At 44.7% G+C, this 23,908-nt stretch overlaps 1 protein-coding gene across 11 annotated transcripts in view; it reads right to left on the bottom strand.

The window, feature by feature from the left end:
* Positions 1-23,908, bottom strand: part of ARID1B (AT-rich interaction domain 1B) — a 449,099-nt gene that overhangs the window by 15,955 nt on the left and 409,236 nt on the right. For 6 of the 11 annotated variants that reach the window (XM_060614474.3, XM_060614471.3, XM_060614475.3 and 3 more), the window contains 6 exons: positions 18,702-18,811; positions 17,811-17,969; positions 11,712-11,921; positions 8,743-8,947; positions 3,118-3,256; positions 2,695-2,867 (listed from right to left, as the gene is read on the bottom strand). In XM_060614474.3, the coding sequence (XP_060470457.3) occupies positions 2,695-2,867; positions 3,118-3,256; positions 8,743-8,947; positions 11,712-11,921; positions 17,811-17,969; positions 18,702-18,811 (996 nt within the window). The remainder of the gene's footprint in view (positions 1-2,694; positions 2,868-3,117; positions 3,257-8,742; positions 8,948-11,711; positions 11,922-17,810; positions 17,970-18,701; positions 18,812-23,908) is intronic. The other 5 variants (XM_060614476.3, XM_078447505.2, XM_060614480.3 and 2 more) reach the window with 3 other exon arrangements.

Genomic DNA, 23,908 nt, shown 5'->3' with positions numbered 1-23,908 from the left:
AAGAGCGGGCTTTCCCCTAATGTTGGTCATTACATAAGAAATCGGAGCACCACCAGTTCACCGACAGAATAATGTGAACTGAGGAATGCGAAACTTATTGTAACAGGGACGGGGCGAGAAAAAGATTTGTTTCCTGTGGGTTTTCTGTTTATCTGCTTTAATTTGGTGCTACACCAGCATGGTAAGGTAGCAGGTGAGCTGAAATGTCCCGGGGAAATGTGAGAAGGGGGTCCCCTCTCAGCCACTGTATCACTTACACAGTTGATGAAAACACATGATACAGCTTGCTAGTGCCTAACAAGGTAATCCACAATCATCCCCTCCACCCAATTTATTTTCACAATAAGAAAAACTGTAGGCACACAGAAACAAAAGAAAAACAACTCTCAGTGTCTAATATAGCATACAGGTGGGGCTATTGGAAACGGTTCACATAGCTTTTGAAGCCAGATTCCAAACACTGCTAATTATTTTCCCCATGTTACTGCCCTATTTTCAGAGCCTAAAAATGTGATACAACCACCATCAGCAAGAACAAAATGTTCTTTCTAATATCTCATACCACTAAGAAAAATAACCACCTCCAACGTTTACAAGGCTTTTGAGTTTCTGAGCTTACAGATTTATTGGATGTTCTGTAGAATATTCACTTGGAACAGACAGCTCTGAAACTTTTTGAAATGAAAAATTAGATTATTTTACTCTGTGGAACATACCTGAAATGTTATTAAGAAATACACATGAAACATAATCTCATTTGGTAGTTAAACGATACATGCCTAATACTTAAAATGTTGAAATGGGGCGCCTGAGGGGCTCAGTCGGTTGAGCATCCGACTTCGGCTCAGGTCATAATCTCACGGTCTGTGGGTTCGAGGCCCACATCAGGCTCTGTGATGACGGCTCAGAGCCTGAAGCCTGCTTCGGATTCTGTGCCTCCCTCTCTCTGCCCCTCCCCTGCTCACACTCTGTCTCTCAAAAATGAATAGATGTTAAAAAAAAGTAAAAAATAAATACTTAAAATTTTGAAATGATTCATTTTTGCCTTTCACTGATCCATAATAGTTGTGAAAACCAAGGCTTTGGGCTTCACGTTTCTCTCGACTAAGGATAACATATCGAGAAATTCACATACCCCAAACATCTAAATAGAGGTACTACTGTTTAAGGGATCCGAGAAGCAATTCCGTGAAAACAGTATTTGCTCTTTTTCTGTATTTCTTCCAGTGATATTCACTATCATGCCTCAATTTCACAGCGCGCCTGCACCTGGAAGGGTGCCAAAGAGCTCGGAGTGTGTGGGCCTTGGGAGGCGCTCAAAGGGCAGAGGCTTAGATGCTACGTTCTCAGAGCCAAGTGAGCGCTGGGGATTGATGAGCATAAAGGGAAAAACCATGCTGGGTGTTTGCTAACGTCCGTCAGAACTCTCCCAATTCTTGGTGATCCCATCCATCCCATGATGCTCCATCCCACTCCTCTGGTGAGTTCCCTCAAATGATTCCTGATTCCAACGCTCTGCCCAGCTCCAGACAGACATTCCGCCACCTACCGCCTTAGCACATCCCCGAGTCAACACAGGACTTCTCTCTCGTTCCTCCCGCAGCTGTCCACGGTGCAGGCGCTAACAGTGAGCGCTGCCAGTGGGCCCCTTCCCAGGCGGGCGTCTCCAAAGTAGTAAGGTCGTCACCCGCTCAGTAAGGTCTCACCTTGACCCCCACGGTCAATCCAGCAAGCCCCGCCTGTTCTTTCTAAGTCCAGAACGTGTGATGAGTGCTTCTGCTTTTCCCTTGGCTGCTGGAATCTGACTCCGCCCTGTCCTCTCTCCCCTGGACCATCACAGTGGTCCTGCCAACACACTCTCCATAGATGCCCAGTTATTTGTTTTTTAACAAAAGACCCAGTCACGTCACTTCCTGCAGAACATCTCGCGGCGAGGGTACAAACCCAGACTCATCCCCAAGCCCGGGGAGGCTGAAAGTTCTGGCCCAGTGGCCCTGATGGCTTCGGTGCACTCAGCCTCCCCCCTGCCCATTATCCCCAGATGCCTTCCACCTCCTCAAACACACCAAGCCCACTCCTGCCTCGGGCCTTCCCCCTCCCCTGAACTTCTCTACTCCTCATTCCTTAGGTCTCAGCAGATAACCGACATCCCTTAAAGCCCTCCCCTCCCGACCATCCCCTCTCATATGTCCTTCCCTTCCATGACCCTTAACCCGTATCGCCGCACTTGGTGCCCTTCCTTCCATCGACCACCATATTTAATTACGTATTTGTGGTTTCGCTTACTTTTTGTTTGTTCCCCCTAAGACACCGTCAACTCCGGGAGGAACTACGTCTGACTTATCACACTACCTAGCACCTAGCCCCTGCCCAGCCCATGGTATACAACAAGGCGTGCAGCACGAGGGAGCGCCAGGAGCACGCGTGCCTACTGCGTGCGCCAGTCATTTCTTCAGTGGGCTTTTTGTACATGAACTCAATCCTCGTCACATCCTTTAGGCAGGTCTTGTTATTGCCCTAATTCCTAGATGAGGAAACTGAGGCACAGAGCTACTGAGTACTTTCCCCGAGGCCAGAAATCTAGTAGGTTGGGGAGCTGTGGCTCAGACACGTCTCTAATGGGTAAGTGGGTTGGCTGCGTGGTGGCAGAGAGGAAAATGCCCTCTGGGCCTAGTCTGCTCCCTCCGCATTTACCTTTTCTCATTCCACCGAAGGGGTCCTTGTTGGGTTCATAGGGCATCCTGCCCATCACGTCAGGCATGCTCATGCTCTGCTGGTACGGGGCGCTCGGGGTCATGGAGTTCCGTTTTGGGAACGATGAGTCACTGGCGTCTGAGAATGGGTCGTGCACGCTGACTGTACCGCTTCTGAAGAGACGAGGACAAGGAAAGCGCAACGAAATATCAGGAGTTGCCACCAAATGCCCAATCGGGAAACGCGCCTAACTTGAAAGTTTTTCACGTAAAAACCATCCGAAAAATTACACGGATGTAATTTCTTGGTCGACACTTGGAAGCTCGTGAGGCAATAACAGCCCTTTTACAGTCTGTTCCAGGACATTACGAGATCGATAAATGCGATGTTGTGGGGCTCGCGGAGATCTCCTACCGTACACACCTTCCACCTTGCATTGGGGTCATCTGTCCATGCGGGGTAGACGCCGGGGTAGGTGGCTTCAGGTCGCCTTGTACGTCTGCCATCGAATTGCTGCTGGTTGACTGGGGGGTCTGAGGACCTTGCAAGGACCCTGAGTTCGCTGGGACGAGGAGTAAGAAAGTAAGGAAGACACTAGGGGTTATCGAGTAAGCTCATCCTCCCTACTTATTTAAAAAAAAAAAAAGGAAGGAAAACAAGACACCATCTTATTAGAAATAGTAACAATATCCATTACTGGTAACGACGTAGTAAAATTAGTTGCTCTTAGATTCTTTATAGGGAAAATTAGTAAAAGGTTTTTTTGTTTTCGTTTTTTTTTTTTTTTTTTTTTTTTTTAGTAATCTATTTGGCAACATACTTCATTTGTGAGCCATAAAACATATTTATACCTCTTGACTGGGTAATTGCTTTCCTGGGTATTTATCTCAAAGAAAATAATCTAATATAAAAAAAGGCTTTAGGCAGAAAAATGTTTATTTCAGTGTTGTTGATAATGGAGATAATCTAAATGTCTGAGAGTAAGAAGAAAAACAGGATGAAAAATTTGGTACACCAATTTGATGGACTATTGTGCTATTTTAGGGGAAAAAATTAGAAAAATGAGTACCAGGTCTTAGGCAATGAGAAATGTTTAAGTTCAAATGCAATGACACAAATTAGTAATGAGCCTTATGTCACTTCAATGCCTCCTCGATGTCTGGATATGTCTATGCTCTGTCATTAACAGAGTCATTTTTAGAGCTATGGAATCAGATTTGTTATTACAAAAACTGAAGTCATGCTCTTTGGAGTTCTTTAATGTCATTATCAGAGTTCCAAGATTCGGCTTTAACTATAATTACATTATAACAACAGAACTCAGAATTGAGCAGATCTTTTCAAAATTTCAACTCATCTTATTGGAAAACCTAGTATTTTAAGGGTTCTTGCTTTATCATAGGCCTCTGCGGGTTAGATGCTCAACAGACATTGGTTTCGTTTATTAATGAAACAAATACTTAACTGGATAAATAACACGCTTACTATATTGCAAGCTTTATTTCTACTCCTGGCATGCCAGTGTCCAAAACTGACAAAAAAGACACAAATTCCTGCCCTCATGCGGTTTATAATAAATGCTTTCAGAGCCATTACACATGGCAGAATTTCTAGTGCTTGTAAGTGATGATACTGTACAAGTTATTAGCTATAGTCCCTTTCTTACAAGCTGTCCAAGACTCCCTACAATCACCACCAGCCACATTTGACTGCAGAGTAAACGGGGCTCCGCAAATCCCTGGAGACGACAGAGTGCACTGGGAAGGAGTCAGAGACAGAAACGAGCCCAGCACTTCTACTCCGAAAGCCTCGGCTGAACACAGAGGTCTCCAATGAGCTCAGGTCAGCCCGGGCCTGGCCGGCTGGGGGATGAATCCCGACCCTGGCCGCCAGGGCCCTGCCTTCTGTATGAGGTGTCCCGTGGGTGCCTGGGACCAGAGGGTGCCTGGGTCCAGAGGGACTCAGGGAAGTTCCCAGAGATGCCGGGAGGACTAACTTTAAAAGTAGACAATCTTTTTCATGCTAATATCTCAAGAGAAAAGCTTAGGAACGCATGCTTATAAACCAAACTTTGGTGAAACCCTGGAAATACATATTAAAAAGGTAGATGGTAATAAAAGAAAAAAGCAGTCTTCTATTAATATGTAAGGATAATCCTCTGACGTGACTGCCCCACAGAGCTGGCAGGAGAAACAACGTGCTTCTGGGTTTTTTTCTAAATCTTTTGTTGTTGTTGTTTATTTATTTTTTAGAGAAGAGAGAGTGAGCATGAGTGGGGGAGGGGCAGAGAGAGCGGAAGACACAGAATCCGAAGCAGGCTCCAGGCTCCAAGCTGTCAGCACAGAGCCCGACGTGGGGCTCGAACCCACGAGCTGGGAGATCATGACTTGAGCCGAAATCGGCCGCTCAACCGACTGAGTCACCCGGGCGCCCCGAAATTAACGTGCTTCTTCAATCACAGAACAGACTCCACAGAAACCCTATACGGCTTCTTTGGAAAAACGGTTCACAGGCTGTGATTTCAGAATGACCCTTATTTACAAGTATTCACATTTACAGCTAATAAAAAAAAAAAAATGGAAAAATTCTTCCCTCTTGCCAGTGTTTTTTCTGTTCCTTTCAGGAAAAAAAAAAAAATGAATGCAACCTCTTGAAGCTCCGTTAATAGATGAGGCTGGCACAACTCTCTAGGATATCCCTACCTTTTGCCAGAAGCTACAAATGTATACTCGAAAGTAAACAATGGAAAGGTTATGGAAGGTTAAGTACATTCACACACTTCAGACTGTACAGCCAGACTCCTAACTGGGAAGATAATTTACACAGCACGAACCTGGTGCCCTACTTCTGGCTGGGGTTGCGGGAAGGAGGGAAGGGAGAATAGCTGCTATGTCCCAGGTCTACAGCGACTAGAGGTCACCCGGAGGGCACCTTTGTTTATAACCTGAACCCCTTTCTCATTTATCTTCCGCTGAGGAATCCCTAGCTGGATCCATGACAGGTTTTGTGACATCACCTGTCAGCTAATAATAGAAATGCAGTCAGCCACCTGCCAGCAAAGATGGATGGGTTTTTGGTTACCGACTTACTAATTGAACGTGCGAGCTTCCTTGCTCCCCCCACCCCCCGGCCCCCCACCCAGCTTACGGGCCGCGCGGGCCACTTGGGGAGGCCGATTCCCGCAGCTGTTCAGCAGGACTCCACAAACTTTTACGGGCTTGTCATAACGAGATCCCCACTGGTGCCTCAGAGGTGCAACCATACCCCAGGCCTTGCCCGGCTTTCATTCGGGAGCTTTCTCTTGTGGACTTGCTCTAGTCACTGGAAGACAGCCACACGGGTCTCGGGCGTGAGAAGCCACACGGCCACTCACGAGTGAGGATCGTGGCGCACCCCCAAGGGCTGAGGGGTGACACCTCCCAGAGGCTGGCAGAAATGAATTTCAGGCCACGTCAGCCACGTCGCCTCAAAAAGGGGGGCCGGGTGGACGACTCACGATGCTAACAGGGCCAAATGATCCGGGATTTGGGTTGCTTCCGAGCGGCCCTGTGAAGAGCAATCTGGCATGTTTCTCAGGTCTTTTAGTTTAGTTTGCCTGGACGTGCTGGTAAGAAAGAAGCTACAATTACCTTCTTATGGGAAAGACAGACTTCTAAGAACACGAATTCTGGCTGAAGATGATGTTTTAAAAATTTTGTAGTATACGAAACCCTAACATGGCTCACGGTTGGGAACAATTATTATTATTTGTTTTCCTTCTTTGACGATAAAAATGTTTCAGAGTCGTTTCCCTTAACGGATGCCAGGCGGGAGCGTGGCTTTTTGGTTATGGGGCTGATGTCAGTCAGGACCCTACTGACCAGCGTGCGCGTCCTTCTGTCTGGCTGAGCGGAGCGTCTCGAGCGGCGCACAGAACAGGTAAGGAGGCAGGCTGGCCCTGTGTGCTCCGCACGGGGCCGCCTGGGCCGCGCCCTGACTGGGAGGCTCAGCTCAGGACGCCCTCCTTCCCCTGCTTCCTGTCTCACAAGCCTTCGGACCATGTGGACCACTGAGAAGAATGTGCCATCAGAAGTGCATCTGCAATCCGAGCTCTTTTGTGCAGTTAAAACGATAATGTTGCCACAAAAACGGTAGTTTTAAAAAAAGGGAAAAAGGAAAGAGCTGACTGTTGAGAGAAGAGGCCCTACACTCTCTGAAGGGTCTATGCCTCAGCGGGATTTCTTGTACTGAAGCTGGTCACGCTGGGAGAGCCATTCTCCATACAGAAGTGCTGCCCATTCAGTGACACGAGCTTTTCCCTGGCAAATAAAATATACCTTTACATCTTTGCAGACATCGCCACTTTGGTCCCTACACCCCACTGAGTTTTTATTTAGGAAAAATACTTTCAGAGCCGTTCACAGGCGGCTTGTTTTACTCTGTGAACGGAATGTAATGTTGTGAGACTTTTAAAATTAGATTTCACAGTTTTTAAGGTACACCGTAACTGCAAAGGCTTCGAATCCTTAAGGGTGGGGCCGGAGAGGATTTCTAGTTGTGTTCAGAACTGTCAGATCTAAATATATATCGAGGTGTATTCCCTGTAAGTGGGCTTTGGCCCACGGAAGTAGCTATGTGAGATCCCTTGATTCGTGACCTTAGGTACTAGCACTGCCATCCAGAAAGCAGCAAGAGGAAATAATTAAAGAGACAACAATTTCTTTCTTTGGCTCACAGACACCTTCTTGTGTGTGCAAAAGGCTTCCCTGTCACAATGCTATTTCAAACACGGACAGAGGAATACAGTAGGTCTAGGCATAATGCCAGGGCTGGATAGCACTCACTAGCAGGAGATCTGGGGCCAGTTAGTCAAGATTTTATGTGCCTTAGTTTTCTCATGGACTTTGGGACAGTATCTGTGCATCATAGGGGGGATGTGATTGAATGGAAAAGCACTTAGAAAGGTGCCTGGCACACTTTAAGTGCCTAAGAAATACTGGCATTTGATCCCAGGGCAATCCTGTGTGATAGACAGTGGCAGGTACGGCCAGCCTCACCTTGTACGTGGGACGGCACGGTAAGTGCTGACCCCATCACAGGGCTTGGATGTGGCCAGAAAGACAAGAACACGGTTGGATCGGACTTGAGTGAGGTCACCACCCAGAACTCAGGAGGATGTAAATTTCTTCCTATCTTGAATACTGTATTTATTAGAATATAATGAGTCAGTAATTTGGAACGCTAACAGGTAAGAACTAAGGCTAGCAGGAGAGCTGAGAGAATGGCAGGGTCTCGAACAGTTGAGTGGAGAGACAGGAGAGAAGGCATTCGCTTGGTTTTGCTTATGAGGATTTAGGTGAACTGCGTTATTCCTAGGTAGTATTCCTAAGACTCCTGGCCTCTAGGTCAGAGCTAATGGGCTATTCGGTCTCAGAAATAGGGCTGCATGGACCTTTACCGTGACAGTTTGCTAGATTCCCTACAAGTGAGAACATGCTGAGCAGGGGACAGTAAAAACGAAGTCCAAATTTCATTTTGCTAACATACAACTCTGAGTGTCCCTGACACAGGCACAGCTGGTAGGAACTGGCCGTCAAACCTCTAGGGTGGCATTTTCTAGTAGCACAAAAGTATGAGCACAGGTTACCGGGGACACTTATTTTGACAGAGTTAAATGGAATATTTAAAAATACTTGTACAAGGAATAAAAGGTTACCGGGGATACTTATTTTGACAGAGTTAGACGGGATGTTTTTAAATACCTGTATAAGGAATAAAGGTCTACAGCTCAGAATTCCACAGAAAGCCTTGGAAATGCTGGCCCCAGAGGGCAGCGTCCCAAACCGCATGCTCGCCTCCCTTAAGCACTGCCGACAGGGGGGTTCAATTAAACAGAACAAAACAAAACGCCCCTTGTCCTCAGAGATCCCGCGTTCTGTTTGCTTTACTGTGAAGTGGCCTTCTCAGAACATGAGTGGCGGGTGGCCTCCAGCGCCCCGGGGTGGGGTTGGGGGTGGGGGTGCCGGTGCCTCGCCTTTCCCCGGCGACAAGTGTAGTACTCCCGCTTACCAGGAGAGGGCGGCTGGAGCTTCGGCTGCTTCTTGGTGTCCGCGGTGCTGAAGACTTCCGGCGGGGGCTCCTCCCCGCGCTCAATCTTGCACTCAAAGGCAAACAGGTACTGGATATACTGCTTTTTCAGGGAGCTCGCTGCACTGCTTGAAGTGCCAACATTTAGGTTGGTTGCCAGCTCACGCCACTTCTTGTTTTTATTAACCTAGCAAAAAAAAAAAAAAAAAAAGGCAGGATCATTGGTTTGCAGCAAAGTGGCTTGTTTAAAGCCAGGAGACAAAAAAAAAAAAAAAGCACTTAATGTCTTGGTTTACTTTTTTTTTTTTCATTTGCCTCTCTTAACGAATGCTCATTACTCCCACTCAGTAGTGCATAGACAGCATTTACAGTTATAAAACCATTAAGGGACCTGCTGATAGCTACATAAAAAGCATTGCTCCTTGCGATTCTTCTGCTTGGTGTGCCTTCTAATGCGTCGCACCATTCCAGGCCGTTGCTGCTCAGAGCCCGCGATTTTTTTGAGCAAATGTACACTCTCACCCGCGCTCATCCCCAGCCCACCTCTAATCTTAAAAAAAAAAAAAAAAAGGCACCCGAAAAAGAACTTAAAAAGCAGTAACAGAACTACTTTGCAATTTAAGTGCTGAGCTCTGATACGAAAAACAGTGTTTCCTACCACCAGCCCAAGCTCCCTGTAATATTAGCCTGCATCTCTTCTCTCACGGGAGACTTTCTTAGGGTGTTGGGCAGAGGGCCCCTCACTGGAAAGCCAGCACCAGCCATCCACCCTGGGTGGCTCTGTGAAGCCACGAGCGAGCCGACGCGGTGGGCACCTGTGAGCTGGGGAAGGGGCAGGGCCACGCAGGGTTCCCACTGACTCAGGCTGCAGAGCATACAGCCGCAACGTGAAGAGAAAAAAGGAGAGAAATCCTGGAATGCTACAAAAGGACTTTAGGCATTAACTTTCGGTTTCCATTTGGGACAGTTAAGCAAGGTTGGACATCTGAAGGAAGCACACAGACCTGCGAATATTTGGGGAATATTCTGCCTTTAGACGCGCCTGGCGCTAAGTAAGGAGCATGGTTAAATGTTAAGGCGACAGTGGTTTTTAATGAAATGTTCAATTTTTGGATTCAAACTTTATCACAAAGCTCTTTATGTCCATTTACTTAGTACTAAATGGTGTGTGATAAACAAAATGCTCGCGAAATGCTTCCGAAGGGATGAGCAGGCGTGTTGCCTGGGCTGCCCTGAAAAGCAAGGCTCTGCACCGACCTCTATGTGGCTGCCAGGGCCCACTCTGACTGCGGCTCAGGGCGGCCAGGTAGAAATCAAGATGGGGTGAAGGGCAACGTGGCCACGCGGCTCACCATCGTGCATCACAGCTGCGCTCAAGCAGCCCTTGTTAGCCAGGGAGGCAATGAACCTCACCCACAGACCCAACATGGTAGGTAATTCACGCTGTCGACGGAGGAAAAGTAAGGGGTCTGGACAAACTCTAGGCTTCTGTGAGGGTGAAACCCAACTGTATAGTGTCCTGAGGACTCTAAAAAATCTATGCCACGGGGTTAGGGTAGAGGGGAAAGGTTGGGGGAGCAGGTGCAGAGAGGAAAGGTGAGGGGGTCTAGGTGTAGGAGAGAGTTTTGTATCTTGAGCTCTCCCTCCACTGACCACCACTCATGCACTTGGTCTGTGCCGTACGACTTACCACCTGACTCTGCAAAGCCTTGACTCAAGCTCTGTTGGTTTCGGGTGTACACGGAAGGTCTGGTGGGATGAGGCGCCTCCGGGAGGGCTAGGGACAAAGGCCTGGCCTGCTTCCCCTAGAGCTGCGAGGCGCTGAGAGCAAGGCGGGCCCTCAGCGGTACCTGTGGATTAGGTGACTCACTCCCGAATGGTTAGCGACCCTGAGGCACCGGGGCGGAGTGCAGGGTCCCACACTGTGTAATGGACCACCTGGCCCAGAGCAGCTCCTTTCAGTGATCCGGGTGGGAGCCCAGGTGCTGACAGGTTTCTAAAGCTCCCCAAGTAATGCTAACGGATAACCAGCCTGAGAGCTACAGGAAGATGGGGGGGGGGGGTGGTGGTGGCAGCACGTGTCTTAGAATCTGACAGACCTGGCCTACAGCCACCCCGAGAGTCCCTGGGCCACACAACCGTGTTTCATTCTGTTACAGTGTCCTCTCCTCTTTGGGGCTGATGACGCCTGCATTTAACGGGTATTCGGAAAGACCATACCAGAACAAACGGAAAGCATGGTGCCCAGCACGCAGTGAGCACCTACCTGGGACCCCTTGCCTGCTCCTCTCGCAGGACATGCACTCACGTGCCAGACTCCAGACCACAGCAGAGCCAGGACCAGGGGGAGGAAAGTTTGGCCCCCAGGGTACCAAGTTTAAGGGAGCACTGGTTCGGAGAGTCAGGCAGGGGCAGGGGAGGCACCGCACAAGCCTGAAGAGTGCCTTCTGAAATTCCACACCCTGATGCCACCCCTCCTGCACCCCAGCCCCAGTTCTGTGCAGAAATGCCCCTCTTACCACTCGGGCACTGTGGACATGCTGTGAGATACAGGACTGCGTTTTCTTAGTAAATTGCTTTGGATTTAGAACTGATCCGGACAATTAATTTGGTCATTTGCAAAACATTCCTGAAGCATTTACTATGAAATCTTGGCAGATCCCACAGATTTCTAGAGCTGTCAGGGAACCTAAAGAAAAATCCAGCCCGACCGTCTCATTTTGTAGATGAGAATGGAGGTCCATGTAAAAGTGACCTGCCAAGGTCACACTACAAGTTGGTGCCAGGCCCAGGGCCCCACCCCAGTGCTCTCCCCGCACAGCACACAGACATGAATCCCACGGGCTTAGCTTTTTATTTAAAAAAAAAAAAAAAAAAAAAAAAAAAAAGTACAAAGAAACCTTTGGGAGCTTACGCACAACGTCTCCTCATTCACTCACTCGCACTCTCACCTGTGCCAAACCTCCGATCTCTTTGACGCAGATGTAGAGCCGGAACAGGTCCAAGGGCTTCTTGCCCACCGCGGGCAGACTGGAGACGGGGGAGCCTCTCTCTTCCATGAAGGTAAGGTATCGGTCGACCCACAGCTTTCTCTCCGGCTCGTTCCCCAACTCATACACCTTTGTGATCTTTTCCCCAGTGGTGGTGGATGAGCTGGACTTCTAGCGCCCAGAAAGAGCATTTGCAAGTGGGAAATGGGTGGGCAGGGGGAAAGGGAAGAAGGTGAGAAAAAAGTAATGAGCTACCAAACACAAGAAGAGAAGAAATTTAAAAACTACCGCTATCACACAACAATCAGGAATGAAGGCTACTAGTTCAGGCACAAACTATACATTTTCTTAATGAAGACTTTACTTTGACTTTAAATAAAGGGCCCAAACTCCCCCTTTTATATACTTAAAAAAACCCCAAAAAACCAAACCCTTTTTCACTTGATTGATATAAGCGTTGAATCCCAGAAGGCAAGTTTCCAAGGACGCCCCATGTCACTTTTAAAAATCAGAGGGTGCGAGTTCATAGAAGAATCACAGTGAATTTAAAATTTCACATTTATGCAATATTATAGAGCCCAAAAAACTAAACGGACTCTTACTTTTCCTTGTTAAAATAAGAGTGAATAATGCGTGTCTTCATTAAAATGCTAAATCTTATGGAGGAGAACAGATATGGGACTTGCTGAAATATAGAAGGTAGGTCACAATTCATAGGGACCAGTGGTGTGGTTTCTGCTCCTTTGTAAGCGTTATTAACTAAGCCAGCTAAAGTTTTGGCATTTACTCACGATGACTAGCTTTCCCTACGTAAGATTTCTTGGACTTCTCTGCCAAGGCAAGGCGCTAGTAGGAATTGTTTTAACAGATTTCTCAGGCAACCATGCTTTAATCACAAACACATGGGCTATTTCATATTCCCTGCAGATCTATGGATACATTTATGTGTTTACTTTTATACACATGGGTTTATGTGCTCGTGTGGTTTATACTGAAGCTCTAATTCTTCAGTTTTCTAATTCTGTGTGATAGTAAAATGTCGGAATTTGCTGTCTGTGCACAACTGAAGCCCACCTTCTGGATTATGTGATCTGGGAAGCTAACATTTTTGGTACAGCCCAAATGTATATTTTTCTTTTATGCCTCTTATGTCTGTAACAATAACTCGTGTGCTTTAATATCTGCAGTTCCAGGGTTGCTGTGAAAAATTCACTTCTAAATTCTCAATCAAGATTTCCTTGGAACAATAATTTACTTCCTCATGTGTCTTTACCAGCTTATCATTTGCAATGGATAGTCCTCATTTTATTTTATTTTATTTATTTATTTATTTTTTTTAATTTTTTTTTTTTCAACGTTTTTTATTTATTTTTGGGACAGAGAGAGACAGAGCATGAACGGGGGAGGGGCAGAGAGAGAGGGAGACACAGAATCGGAAACAGGCTCCAGGCTCCGAGCCATCAGCCCAGAGCCTGACGCGGGGCTCGAACTCACGGACCGTGAGATCGTGACCTGGCTGAAGTCGGACGCTTAACCGACTGCGCCACCCAGGCGCCCCGATAGTCCTCATTTTAGATGGGACTTCCTCTTAACTCTTTTCCATTGTATTTGGCTTAACTGTTTTAAACACATTGCTGTAATTTGGGGGGTCAAATAACATGACTGCCATTGAAGTTTGATGTTACTTTGTTAGTAAATGATCCCCAGTGAAAGCAGGACCTCAGAGAAGATGCTTGAGAATGAAAATAACGACATTCCTCTAATTGAAGGCAGCTCTTCAGGACTATTTCCGCTGAAATTTTAAGCCTTCGGATTCAGAATTATTGAGGCATAAAACCTTTACATCAAATACATAAAAAATGGGTGAATACAGTTGATGTAAATAAAAAATTTAGGGTGGTGGGATTAAAAAAAAGTGTGATCTTTTAGAATTTACATTGATGCTGAGGCTCAAGAGTAAGTCATTTAAAAATTACTTTAGAGCTTAAAATATATACACATTCATATATATATATATATATATATATATATATATATATATATATATATCTCCATATATAGACTAGAATCTGGAACACACTGTATATTCAAATAATATGTTTTTAAATTTTATTTTCCATATTCATATACCCAAGGAATATTTGACTGGGAAAAGAAATTGTCCTACCACATTTTACACATTCCAGAAGCTCTGTCATCACTAAGGGGGGTAGTTAGTTTCTAAATGCTAGTTAAAAAAATTTTTTTTCCCTTTTGGGGCGCAATACAAAATGGGCCCACTGTCTTTTTAAACAATGAGATTTTTTTATCACCTAAAATCAATCAAAAAAGAAAAAAACCCCACCAACCCTCTCACTTGCATTTTATTTGTAACAAATCGAGAGGTAAAAGTTTGACATTCAATTTAAGGGTAAGAGAAATAAAAGCGATCGTTTCAATTGAAAATTACCTTGAGTGGCTCTACCAGCGTTCTGAATCTAAGATCCAGGCCATCTCTGGCCTGGTCCTCTCTGATGCCAAACTGGGGAAGGGGTCCGGAAGGACCGTTCATCAGGCCCCGAGCAGTGGGGCTATGCAGATGTCTGTTCCCATTTGTGAAATGAGTGTATCTCTTAACCTGAGATAAGCCTAAAATAATAGTGTACTTACTTTGACCATACATATTTTACCTTTCCTTACCTTTCTTTGTTAAATGAACTTGAATTTAATTAACTTTTGTATGTCTCAATTTGTTCTCATAAAGTTAGAAAAGCTTAATGAAGACAGTGGTTTTTAATAGGATCATTTTATTTTTCATAGCTTTAAATCTTCAAAAAAGACTTAAGGATTTTCATGGCACCATAATGTAGGAAAATGCATCAGGAGGAGAAGTGGTCAGGCCTCAGGTGATGCGTCAGTTCCTGGAAGAGGCCTCCCAGGCACACAGCCCCCCTCATCTGAATCACTGTCTCCCGCTCTATTTGTCCTTGGCGGCCCTTGGTTACATGGCCTATAAAAAGCCCGTGTTTTGCATGGGATCATTTGTCTGCCCTACGTTCTCCTGACTAGACTTTATGTTCCACGAGGCAGGGTTCGAGCCGATTTTGAATCCCCAACAGCGACTGCACACTGGAGGGATCTGTAACAGGATTTCAGAGACCGGGGTGCTGAGTGACCGTGGACACAATCTAACAAGACTGAAAGCTGAGGAGGGGTTGTGCCCATGACTGCCACATTCCATCTCTACTCCCAGCCTCAAGGTCTGTTTACTGGCCAGTTATCAAAGTTAGTCTTTGGGTGTCCGAACAGAGGAAAAGGACATAAAGGGAAACATAAGTGCTAGGAAATAAAAGAGTATATACTTTATCGTCGATTAGGCTCAACAGGTACTTTTTCTGTTCACAGACACCAGCTTCGATGCAACCTTTGGATGGGTGTCATCATACGCTCTAGCCACGGACACTTGGGCAAACACACCAGCCCTGCAGAAAGGAGGAGGGTTACCTCCTCCAGGTCACTAGGAGCACCTCACATTGCTTCTGTGTTGTAAAAATGGTATTCTAGTGCCCGTAGCGGTCATGGACGCAAGAGAAGGGAACGGAGGTTGCCGAAAAATTACAGTAAGACATTATGGCGCCACAAATGTTTTCCTTGCATATAGTTTAATTAAGTCTATAAGTACATTTTTCCTCAAATCTCCAAGGCAGATTTACATTTCAGCAGTCTTTACCATATGCCTGGTAATCTGTGTATGTGCAAATGTTTATTTTTATTTTAGAATGTTCTGTAACAAAACAACGTTGGTCCATAGCACACTGTCAAAGCACTGAACATCGTTATTATTCAGTCCATTTCAGGCCTTCTATTAGACAGGCTTTATTAGAGACACTGGTAGGAGCGATGTTAAGGGCAAACTGAAGTTGTGTCTCAGAAAGAACAGTTAAATATTCCTAAATCGTATATACCAGCAGTGATTTGACAGCACAGATACTCTCTGGTCATTCCTTCCAATTGCATTTGGTTCCCTTCTTAAATTAGCATCTCATCCAAGACAGGCGCCATTTTTTCCATACAGAGCCGTCATCTGAATCCTTCTACCTGGGACCACGGCTTCCCCGGTCCTTCTCTACCACTGGAGCTGGACATTTGCTTGCCCGTTCTTAAACATACAATGGTTATGGTACAGGAAGAGATAACGGATGTGGGAATGTTTAGAAAAAAGGAGTATGCAACCTTATGTCTAATTATATTATACTCAGGAAATGAAATCAACACTTCAGTTTGTTTTTTTCTTATATTTAAGTGGAAAGTGAGGTTTTGGTAATAGTTTCTTTCCTCTGGGACTCATTGGATGGAGATCACCTGACTAGTCAAAGTATCATAAATATCTCACTCCATCTTTATAAGCCAGAGTCAGTAAAGTGGCATTTTAAACGTATAATATATAATATCGTCTATCAGTAGTCTTTGTTTTTCACAAATTATTATTCTTGATTATTATCTTAAGGTTTTAACGATTATGATTTTCGGCCTCTAAAATGTTTCCCTCCGAGCCAACATAATACATGTTTTTGAAAAGTTTTCATCTGAGTTCTACCTGCTGACCTGAGAGTATGCCGATTCAAAAATGCTCTTCTTGTGATGAAGACAAAACACAACACAACACCAGGGGAGATTGTGGGGAAAACCCCCGGAACGTCGGCTGCCTTCTGAGACTCAAAGCCAATGACACAAAGCCATCAAGATGCGGGAGTTGCCCTCCCCCTTCCTGTTAGTTCTGCAAACCCGCCCGAGAGCATTTTTCATTTCATCTCCGTTGCTGCAAAAGCAAAACATGTCTACAGAGAAGGTAACAGCGAATATTGCCCTTTCTTCCTCTGAAAAGGAAAATGCTGGTTATACTAGAGCTCCACATGAATTTTACAAACATTTACTGGAACCACCAACCCTTCAAACCTTCACTTCTATCTGTTTAAACCAGTGAATGGATAATTAATAGCAGCCTCCTTTTGGGGTTTTGACTAGATTGCCAGATTCTGCACATAGAGACTTCTTCCCTCCAACTCGCTTTTCCTGAGCTGTACTCTTCAATACGTCGTCTTAACAAAAATTAGCGTGTTAATTAAGCCTTCTTGGCAAGTAATTGCATGTTAAGGCTTTTTTTTTTTAAAACAGATCTTTTGATTCCCTATATGAATGTAAAATAAAGGTTACTACAGTGCCATTTTATTCTTTTTTTTTTTTTTTTTTTTTAATGGCACAGAATTAATTTCTTCAGTAGGAAAATAAAGACCGGGCTCTATGGACAGAAGAACATTAAGACTAAAAAAATTCCCTTATATGCACATCACCATTTTTGTTTTCTCTATATCATAAGGAAATCAACACTTAATTTCAAGATTATCAGCAGTCTTGTGCAGGATGTAATTTTTCTATCTCCACTCATTCTAATGCGGGTACATAATATTATTCTAAAAGTAGCCTTCCAAATATTCACTTGCAGGAACATTTCTACAGCTTTGCTGTTAATTTCTGACAGGTGGAATGAAACAAAGTAGGGCTGATATTGTGTTAACCCGTGCCCGGAGCGTCACATCTCTATTTTCAGGTAGGCAGTTTTGAAATAAGATGTTTCAGATACAACAGCCCATGAAAGATTTAGGCCAAAGGCCAAACTTGTCATTTACTCCTTGGCTGCTATTAGTTTCCATGTAAATGGAGAAGTAACTCGTTTTAAAGATCCTCTGTAAGTGCACAACGGATCAGACATTTAAACAAAGTCACTGGGTGAAGGAGTTTGGACCCGGTAACACAATCACATGCTTCATATCGAGGTGCTTCTTTATAACAGCAGTTTCATTACCAGAAATCAACTTCTACGATTTGCACAAACTTTACTCATTTTGTTACTGCTACAATCACAAAGCAAACCCTTTCATGGATAAGTCACGAAGAAAAAGTCTTATAAAACAAATCAATCAGCAAGCATTCAAGTAGAATTACTTAATTATCAAAAAACCCCCAAAAAACAAAAACAAAAACAAAAAAAACCGAAAACCACAAAAAACCAGAGCCACTTACAGGGCTTGATGGAGTCTTTGGCCAGCCTGGGCTGCTAATGCTATCACTTTCATCTCCATGAAATGAGGAGATGCTAGCAGAGCTGGGGGACATTGGGGAAGGGACTGGCAGGTTGCCGGGGGTTGGGGGCTGAGATATACCCTGAGAGCTGTAGCTATCCTGTGGTAGAGGAATAAAAAAAAAAAAAATGACAAAGGTAGGGCAAACTTTATTTAAAATAACAAAAAGCACATCCAGTTTAACAGACTGATTTTTATATATAATGGATATATATAAAGACATGTACGAACAAACACACAAAGACACACACGTATAAAGGTATTAGAACAACATTCTTAATTAGTAGAATTTGGTCAGTTCGCTGGATGCCGGAGAAGGCCACTAAGCCACCATGCTTACTTCAAGCTGACACGGAATGCTAAGCATGGGTTACCCCTTATGAAAGAAAGAAAGGAAAAAAAAAAAAAAAGCTGTTCACCTTATTTATCAAATAAGGCAGGAAAGCAAAATATTAAGTATGTTGTTGCTGCTGAGGCGGCCAAAACAGGAAGCTATAAACTGAAGGCAGAGAAAATGGCTGCAAGTGTCAAAACCAGGCAAGGCCCCTTACTTGTCCCCACCCCCAAAGCGTTTCTCTCAGGTGGGTCTCGTCCCGCCTCCCCTCTCCCACAGCCAGGAGTTAAATGCCGTAAGAACTAGTAACTTTCAGATCCACACCATGAAGGGGGGTGGGGAAAGGAAAGAAAACTACAAACGTGGTGCACAAAATGGAGGCATGCAGAAGAGAAGAAAATGGCGACGAAAAGTGTAGGCCAACATCGTGACTACAGAACAACATGGCAGCTTCAGCGAGGCAGACCCCACACCGCGTGCAGAGGAGAAAGGAAATACCTTCGACTTGCTCTCGGGCTGTGGAGTGCCTTCTTCTTTACCGTCTGCTTTGAGAGGCAGGGGCAATTTGGATTCGCCAGGAGACATCATATCTGCAAGACCCATAGATGCTAATCGAAAACAGGAGAAAGAGTTTAGGATTATACATGTGATTCGTCAGGCTGGGCTCCTGCTAACACAAGTTACTGAGTGATGCGTGGGGCACTTGCATTTCCCTTGAAGGAAGAAAAGAAAAAAGAAATCGTAACTCAGAGCACACTCGTTTCTGACATCTAGACAGCACGATATTCTGGTGGTCCTTTTTTAACTTAAAAAGAAAAAACACAAATGCAATCATTTATTCAACACCCCACCGCTGAAAGTCAACTCGTATCAACGTTATCTTCTCAAAATGATTACAGAGTTATTTAATGGAGTAGGTGACAAGTGGAAAGAAGTCCAATGTTTAAACTGCTCATCGGGTGTTGAAAGGAAAGAGTGGATGTGTGTATTTTCTACCTGGTGATTAGAGGATGTTGTGCTTTCTTAATTTCCTAAGTTTACATAGTCTATAGTTGGCAAATTCATTTGACATTTTATATGGTTTCATTTGAAAATCTTATCTATTCCATGTGGCCTGGTCTGCAACGATGGAAAACAATCGTAACAAATGACTTCAAAAACAATAATCAAAAGTTCTTTTCGAAGGAAAGGATTTCTAATTAGTTTGCAGTGGGGCTGCCTTTCTTTCAGTCTGGGACCGTACGTGCACTTATCAATCCCCAGCAGCAGCTCAAATGCCCAGCAGCCCAAGAGTGAACTCTACGCTCCCTGGCAAAACTCACTCTCCATCTCTAGGCTCAGAAATTCTACCAAGTTCATCCAGGCTTTAGATTGAAAGGTTCTCCGAAGAACAACTGATTTAGACGCATTTATTACCCATAAGAAAAGACATTTTCAAGCTAAAAATATGGGTTCAGATTTCTTTTTAAAGGAAGCACAAGGCTACAGTAGGGAATCAGTGTAGACGTCCAGGGAATAACAGCTGAATTTCTACAGAACCCCACTGTGAAAACCATCTGCACAACACTGGGCCGGGAGTGCGACACAAACAGATGTGTGAGGAGAGTTGGAAACAGACAAGGGCGAGTGGAGAGAATTATGAGCCTTGTAAATGAGTGAAAGCCAGAAAACATTCCTATTTCAAAATAAAGTAAACCTGAGGTTTTATGAACAGGACCCATTCTACATTCTGCAAACGGAAATGCTGGCTCAACCAAGGCAGTGCACATGTTGCATAAAGGGCCAAAAAAAAAAAAAAAAAAAAAAAGAAGCGTTAAAAAAGGCTCTACAGATTGCCCACTACAAAATGATTATTGCACATATTCATGTATTACTATGTTTTAGAAAATAATTAGTTTTAATTACAGCAGAGAGAGAGTGAGCAGGGCTCTGGCGAATTAGCTGGCAAGCTTTGTGGTGCTAATTTGCTAATATCGTTAGCATCTCTGCAGGTTGAGACCAGAGGTCCTGCCAAAAAAGCCGACCCCGCCACGTGCCCGTGAGCACGGCGGCGCGCCCACGGATGCCCCGGGAAGCGCCCGTCTTCTCTGCGGGCGCACTGGCTTGTGCCCCCGAGCCCATTTGCAGCCAGTCAGCCCTTGAAGTCATCACCACACACACAAATCATAATTGGGATGTTTTTCTTTCTTTCTTTCTTTCCTTTTTTTTTTTTTTCCAAATTACTTTCAATACTTAGACTTTAAGAACTGGAACAAAAAGCTTTTTCAAGGGATGCAGCTGCAGAGAAAAATCTATTGGGATCAGCTAAAAATGCTGTTATTTTTGTGAATGTGTGAAACCTCAGAAAAGCAGCTGAGAGAGATTACACCAGACCGCCTTGCTCCGAGCTGTGGGCTGCTTTCGTGCAGTTTTCTCTCTGGGGTCTAGCGCTGTAGGAATTAGTAAATCTGTACATTAAGAAACACTCTTTTTAGAAGAACAGAATGGAAGAGCAGGAGGCGTGCGGAAAGAGGAGCTTCTTTATGAAAGTCCACACGTCCTTGCTACTTATTCAGAGTGGGTTCCAAGGAACGACAGCCACACCATCCCGGGAAGGTGGCAAAGTCACGGACACGCGGCTCCAGTTAAGGCCTGTATCTTCAAAGGTTCTAACGGATAGTTCTGTTAGTATTTGTAATAAATTATGCCTAAATATTACTGTTGAAAGACAGAAAACAGTAATATTCTTCTTCGTGCATGAGATGTGTTAACATACACAAAACATTTTTTTTAAGCCTAAAGAAGTGGGACGATATGTATTATCATAATTAATGATAATAATTAACACTGATTTAAAAATCAGACTCGGGGTGCCTGGGTGGCTCGGTCAGCTAAGCGTCCGACTCTTTTTGTTTTTAATGTATTTTTTTAATGTTTATTTGCTTTTGGGAGAGAGACAGAGCGCAAGCGGGGGAGGGGCAGAGACAGAGGGAGACACAGAATCCCAAGCAGGCTCCGGGCTCTGAGCTGTCAGCACAGAGCCCGATGTGGGGCTCGAACTCACTGACCGTGAGACCATGACCTGAGTCGCATGCTTAACCACTTAACTGACAGACCCGCCCAGGCGCCCCAAGCGTCTGACTCTTGATTTCGGCTCAGGTCATGATCTCATGGTTGGCTGGTGGGATCGAGCCCTGCGTAGGGGCTCTGTGCTTAACAGCGGGGAGCCTGCTTGGGATTCCTTTTCTCTCTCTCTGCCCCTCCCCCCTGCACGTGCACACACGCTCTCTCTCTCAAAAACAAATATTTAAAAAAATATTAAAAAAATAACAATCAGACTTAGATGAATTTAAGCATATCTGTTGGTTTGAAATTCCCTAAATTTCTTCATTCTCTGTTATATATTCTTAAATGGACATTTAGGGTATGCAAATGTAAAACCTGTCAAAAGTTACATTGTGTTATTATTCTGAGAGACAAATAAGGAGAGGGTTTAGAGTAACAGTTTTATTTAGTCCTCCTGCCTTACATTGCAAATTTTATTTTAGTAAATGGATCATAAGGTCTTTCCTTACTGTGGCTTTTACTGTTCCTTTTGTTGAAATGCTTACTTTTTGACTTCTTACCAGAATTCTCAATGAATCACTGCAAAGAGCTATACGCCTCCCAGGGCGATGACACTCCAGGGGCACTATTTTTTTCTCCTTTCCCAGAAGAGAAAGACCACCACTATTGTAAGGATGTGTTAAATCAAGGCCCTGTTCTTTCTCCCATTGACATCAGTAATCCAGTATGTAAAGTTCAGGCATAAAAAGGGGCAGTAAAGGGTCTGTGACTGCAGAAGAGCCGTGTGAGCACCGTAAATACATTTCGAGCACTAGCCTCTGGCTTCACCACCGAAATTTAAGAGCTAGAATGATTTCTTAAAGTAAGTGCGGGTCAAGGTCCTGAGGCAGTCATTCCACCCTGGATTTAATATATTCAAAAGGAACACGAAGAACATATGGTGTGAGCAAAACTGAACTCAAACATTCATTCTTACTCTCTCGGCTTCCTTCACTTAGTCTCCCTACAAGGCGACAAAATCACTCCCAGAAGATGGGGAAATGGGACCAGAAACACACACACACGGCTTGTTCTTTTCATGGTAAACAATACACCATGCCCCACAAAATATTTTATTCCTTGTTTCTGAAAGCACTGAAGGGCCTACCTGCGTGTGTACGTCTGCAGATATTCAGGACCATTTTCACACGTGGCTAATATATAAAGACCGCCGTTAACATAACACATACAGAGGATGTGAGAAAAGCTCAGGAGAAACCCTTCTCTCTGACTGGATCGGCGAGGCCTTGAGGAAATCTGCGGACACCCGTCTATGCCGATGTGCCTCCACGGGGGCAGTGTATGTGAGGTGCACACCCCCAGCATTTCCATCTGCGGCCTCTCTCCATCCCAGCCAGCCCAAGGAAACACGCGACCGGAGCAAAACCAGTATGCTTGCTACGCGGCACTGCTTCAAGGAAAGCAGCTCCTGTCTGCAGTGAGCTAGAGCGATGCTCTCAAGAAAGCCCCAGCTGCATGTGAAGTCCAGAACCACCAACGAACTTGGCATAATCCCGGGGTGCATTTTTTCCCCACTCGAAGAGATATGGTTTTCATAATTTAATATACCTTTTACATCTTTGGGGGTGGGGTGGGGAGGGAGGACAGCAATTCACCTAAAATCACTAACTTCGTGCAAGCAAGCAAACAAAAAACCCGACAATCTTTATAAACTACTTAGACAATCGACAGCCAGCAATGGTGTGAAATACCCCAAACTTCTTTAGTGAAGGACCCTAACGTCTCGAGACAGAAAACACCTATCCATCTGGTAGATTTATATTCTAGGCAGAGTTTTATAATTTTTCTTTTAAATTTCAAAACAGCAAATTATCTGGTAAACAGCCAATGCCACACAAAGCTGGCAGCAGTTTAGCGGAGAGATTGCTGAGCAAAATACCCCTAAATTGGTGGTTCGTAAGCTTTAGCACGCACATGTGAGAACCACCTGCGGAGTCTGTTGGGAATCCAGACTCCCGGACCATCCTCAGAAATTCCGATTGGGCTGCCGTAGTCTGTAGTTTTAACAAACATTCCAGGTGATAGGTGGTTCCTGACTTTTGGGAACGCTGAAAGAGGCTGTCGATACCGTGCTAGTGAGCTTGCCTCTTTTTCCTTGGGAGGGCTAACGGAGCTAGTGTGCCCCATCCTGGTAGGACGGCAATAGGATATCGCATTTGGTACTGAGCAGCGCTAGGTGGGCAGGAAGATCTGGAATCTGACGGGGCTCTTGTACAATAGGAAGGCCTGAGAACAGCAGTGTGTGGCTGTTCATCTGCTATCTGTAGGTTATACTGATGGAAATGTCCTACATTCTGCAGAGCGACTTCCAGGGAGGCAAACTTAGAACGACAGATGGTACATACATTTTCTGGAATTTAGATGTCTTCTTTAAGATGATGGCTTATACAAAGACAAGTATATGACTAATGAATATTATAAAATGAGACACAAGTATAATATAACCAGTAACGCAAGTATCATATAAAAGGGTGTATTTAACAAGGCTATACGTGATTTATAATTTTGCCCATAGCATTACATAATTCTAATCTTTTAATGTGAATAGTTTTTTTTTTAAAGCTCTTTTAGAGGGAACAAATCCCCCCACTGCTTACCAC

This window comes from Panthera onca, chromosome B2, assembly GCF_046562875.1.
Source record: "Panthera onca isolate mPanOnc1 chromosome B2, mPanOnc1 haplotype 2, whole genome shotgun sequence".
Classification (NCBI taxonomy): Eukaryota; Metazoa; Chordata; class Mammalia; order Carnivora; family Felidae; genus Panthera; species Panthera onca.
Note: the sequence above shows the minus strand (reverse complement) of the source record. Positions and strands in the feature narration are given on the sequence as shown.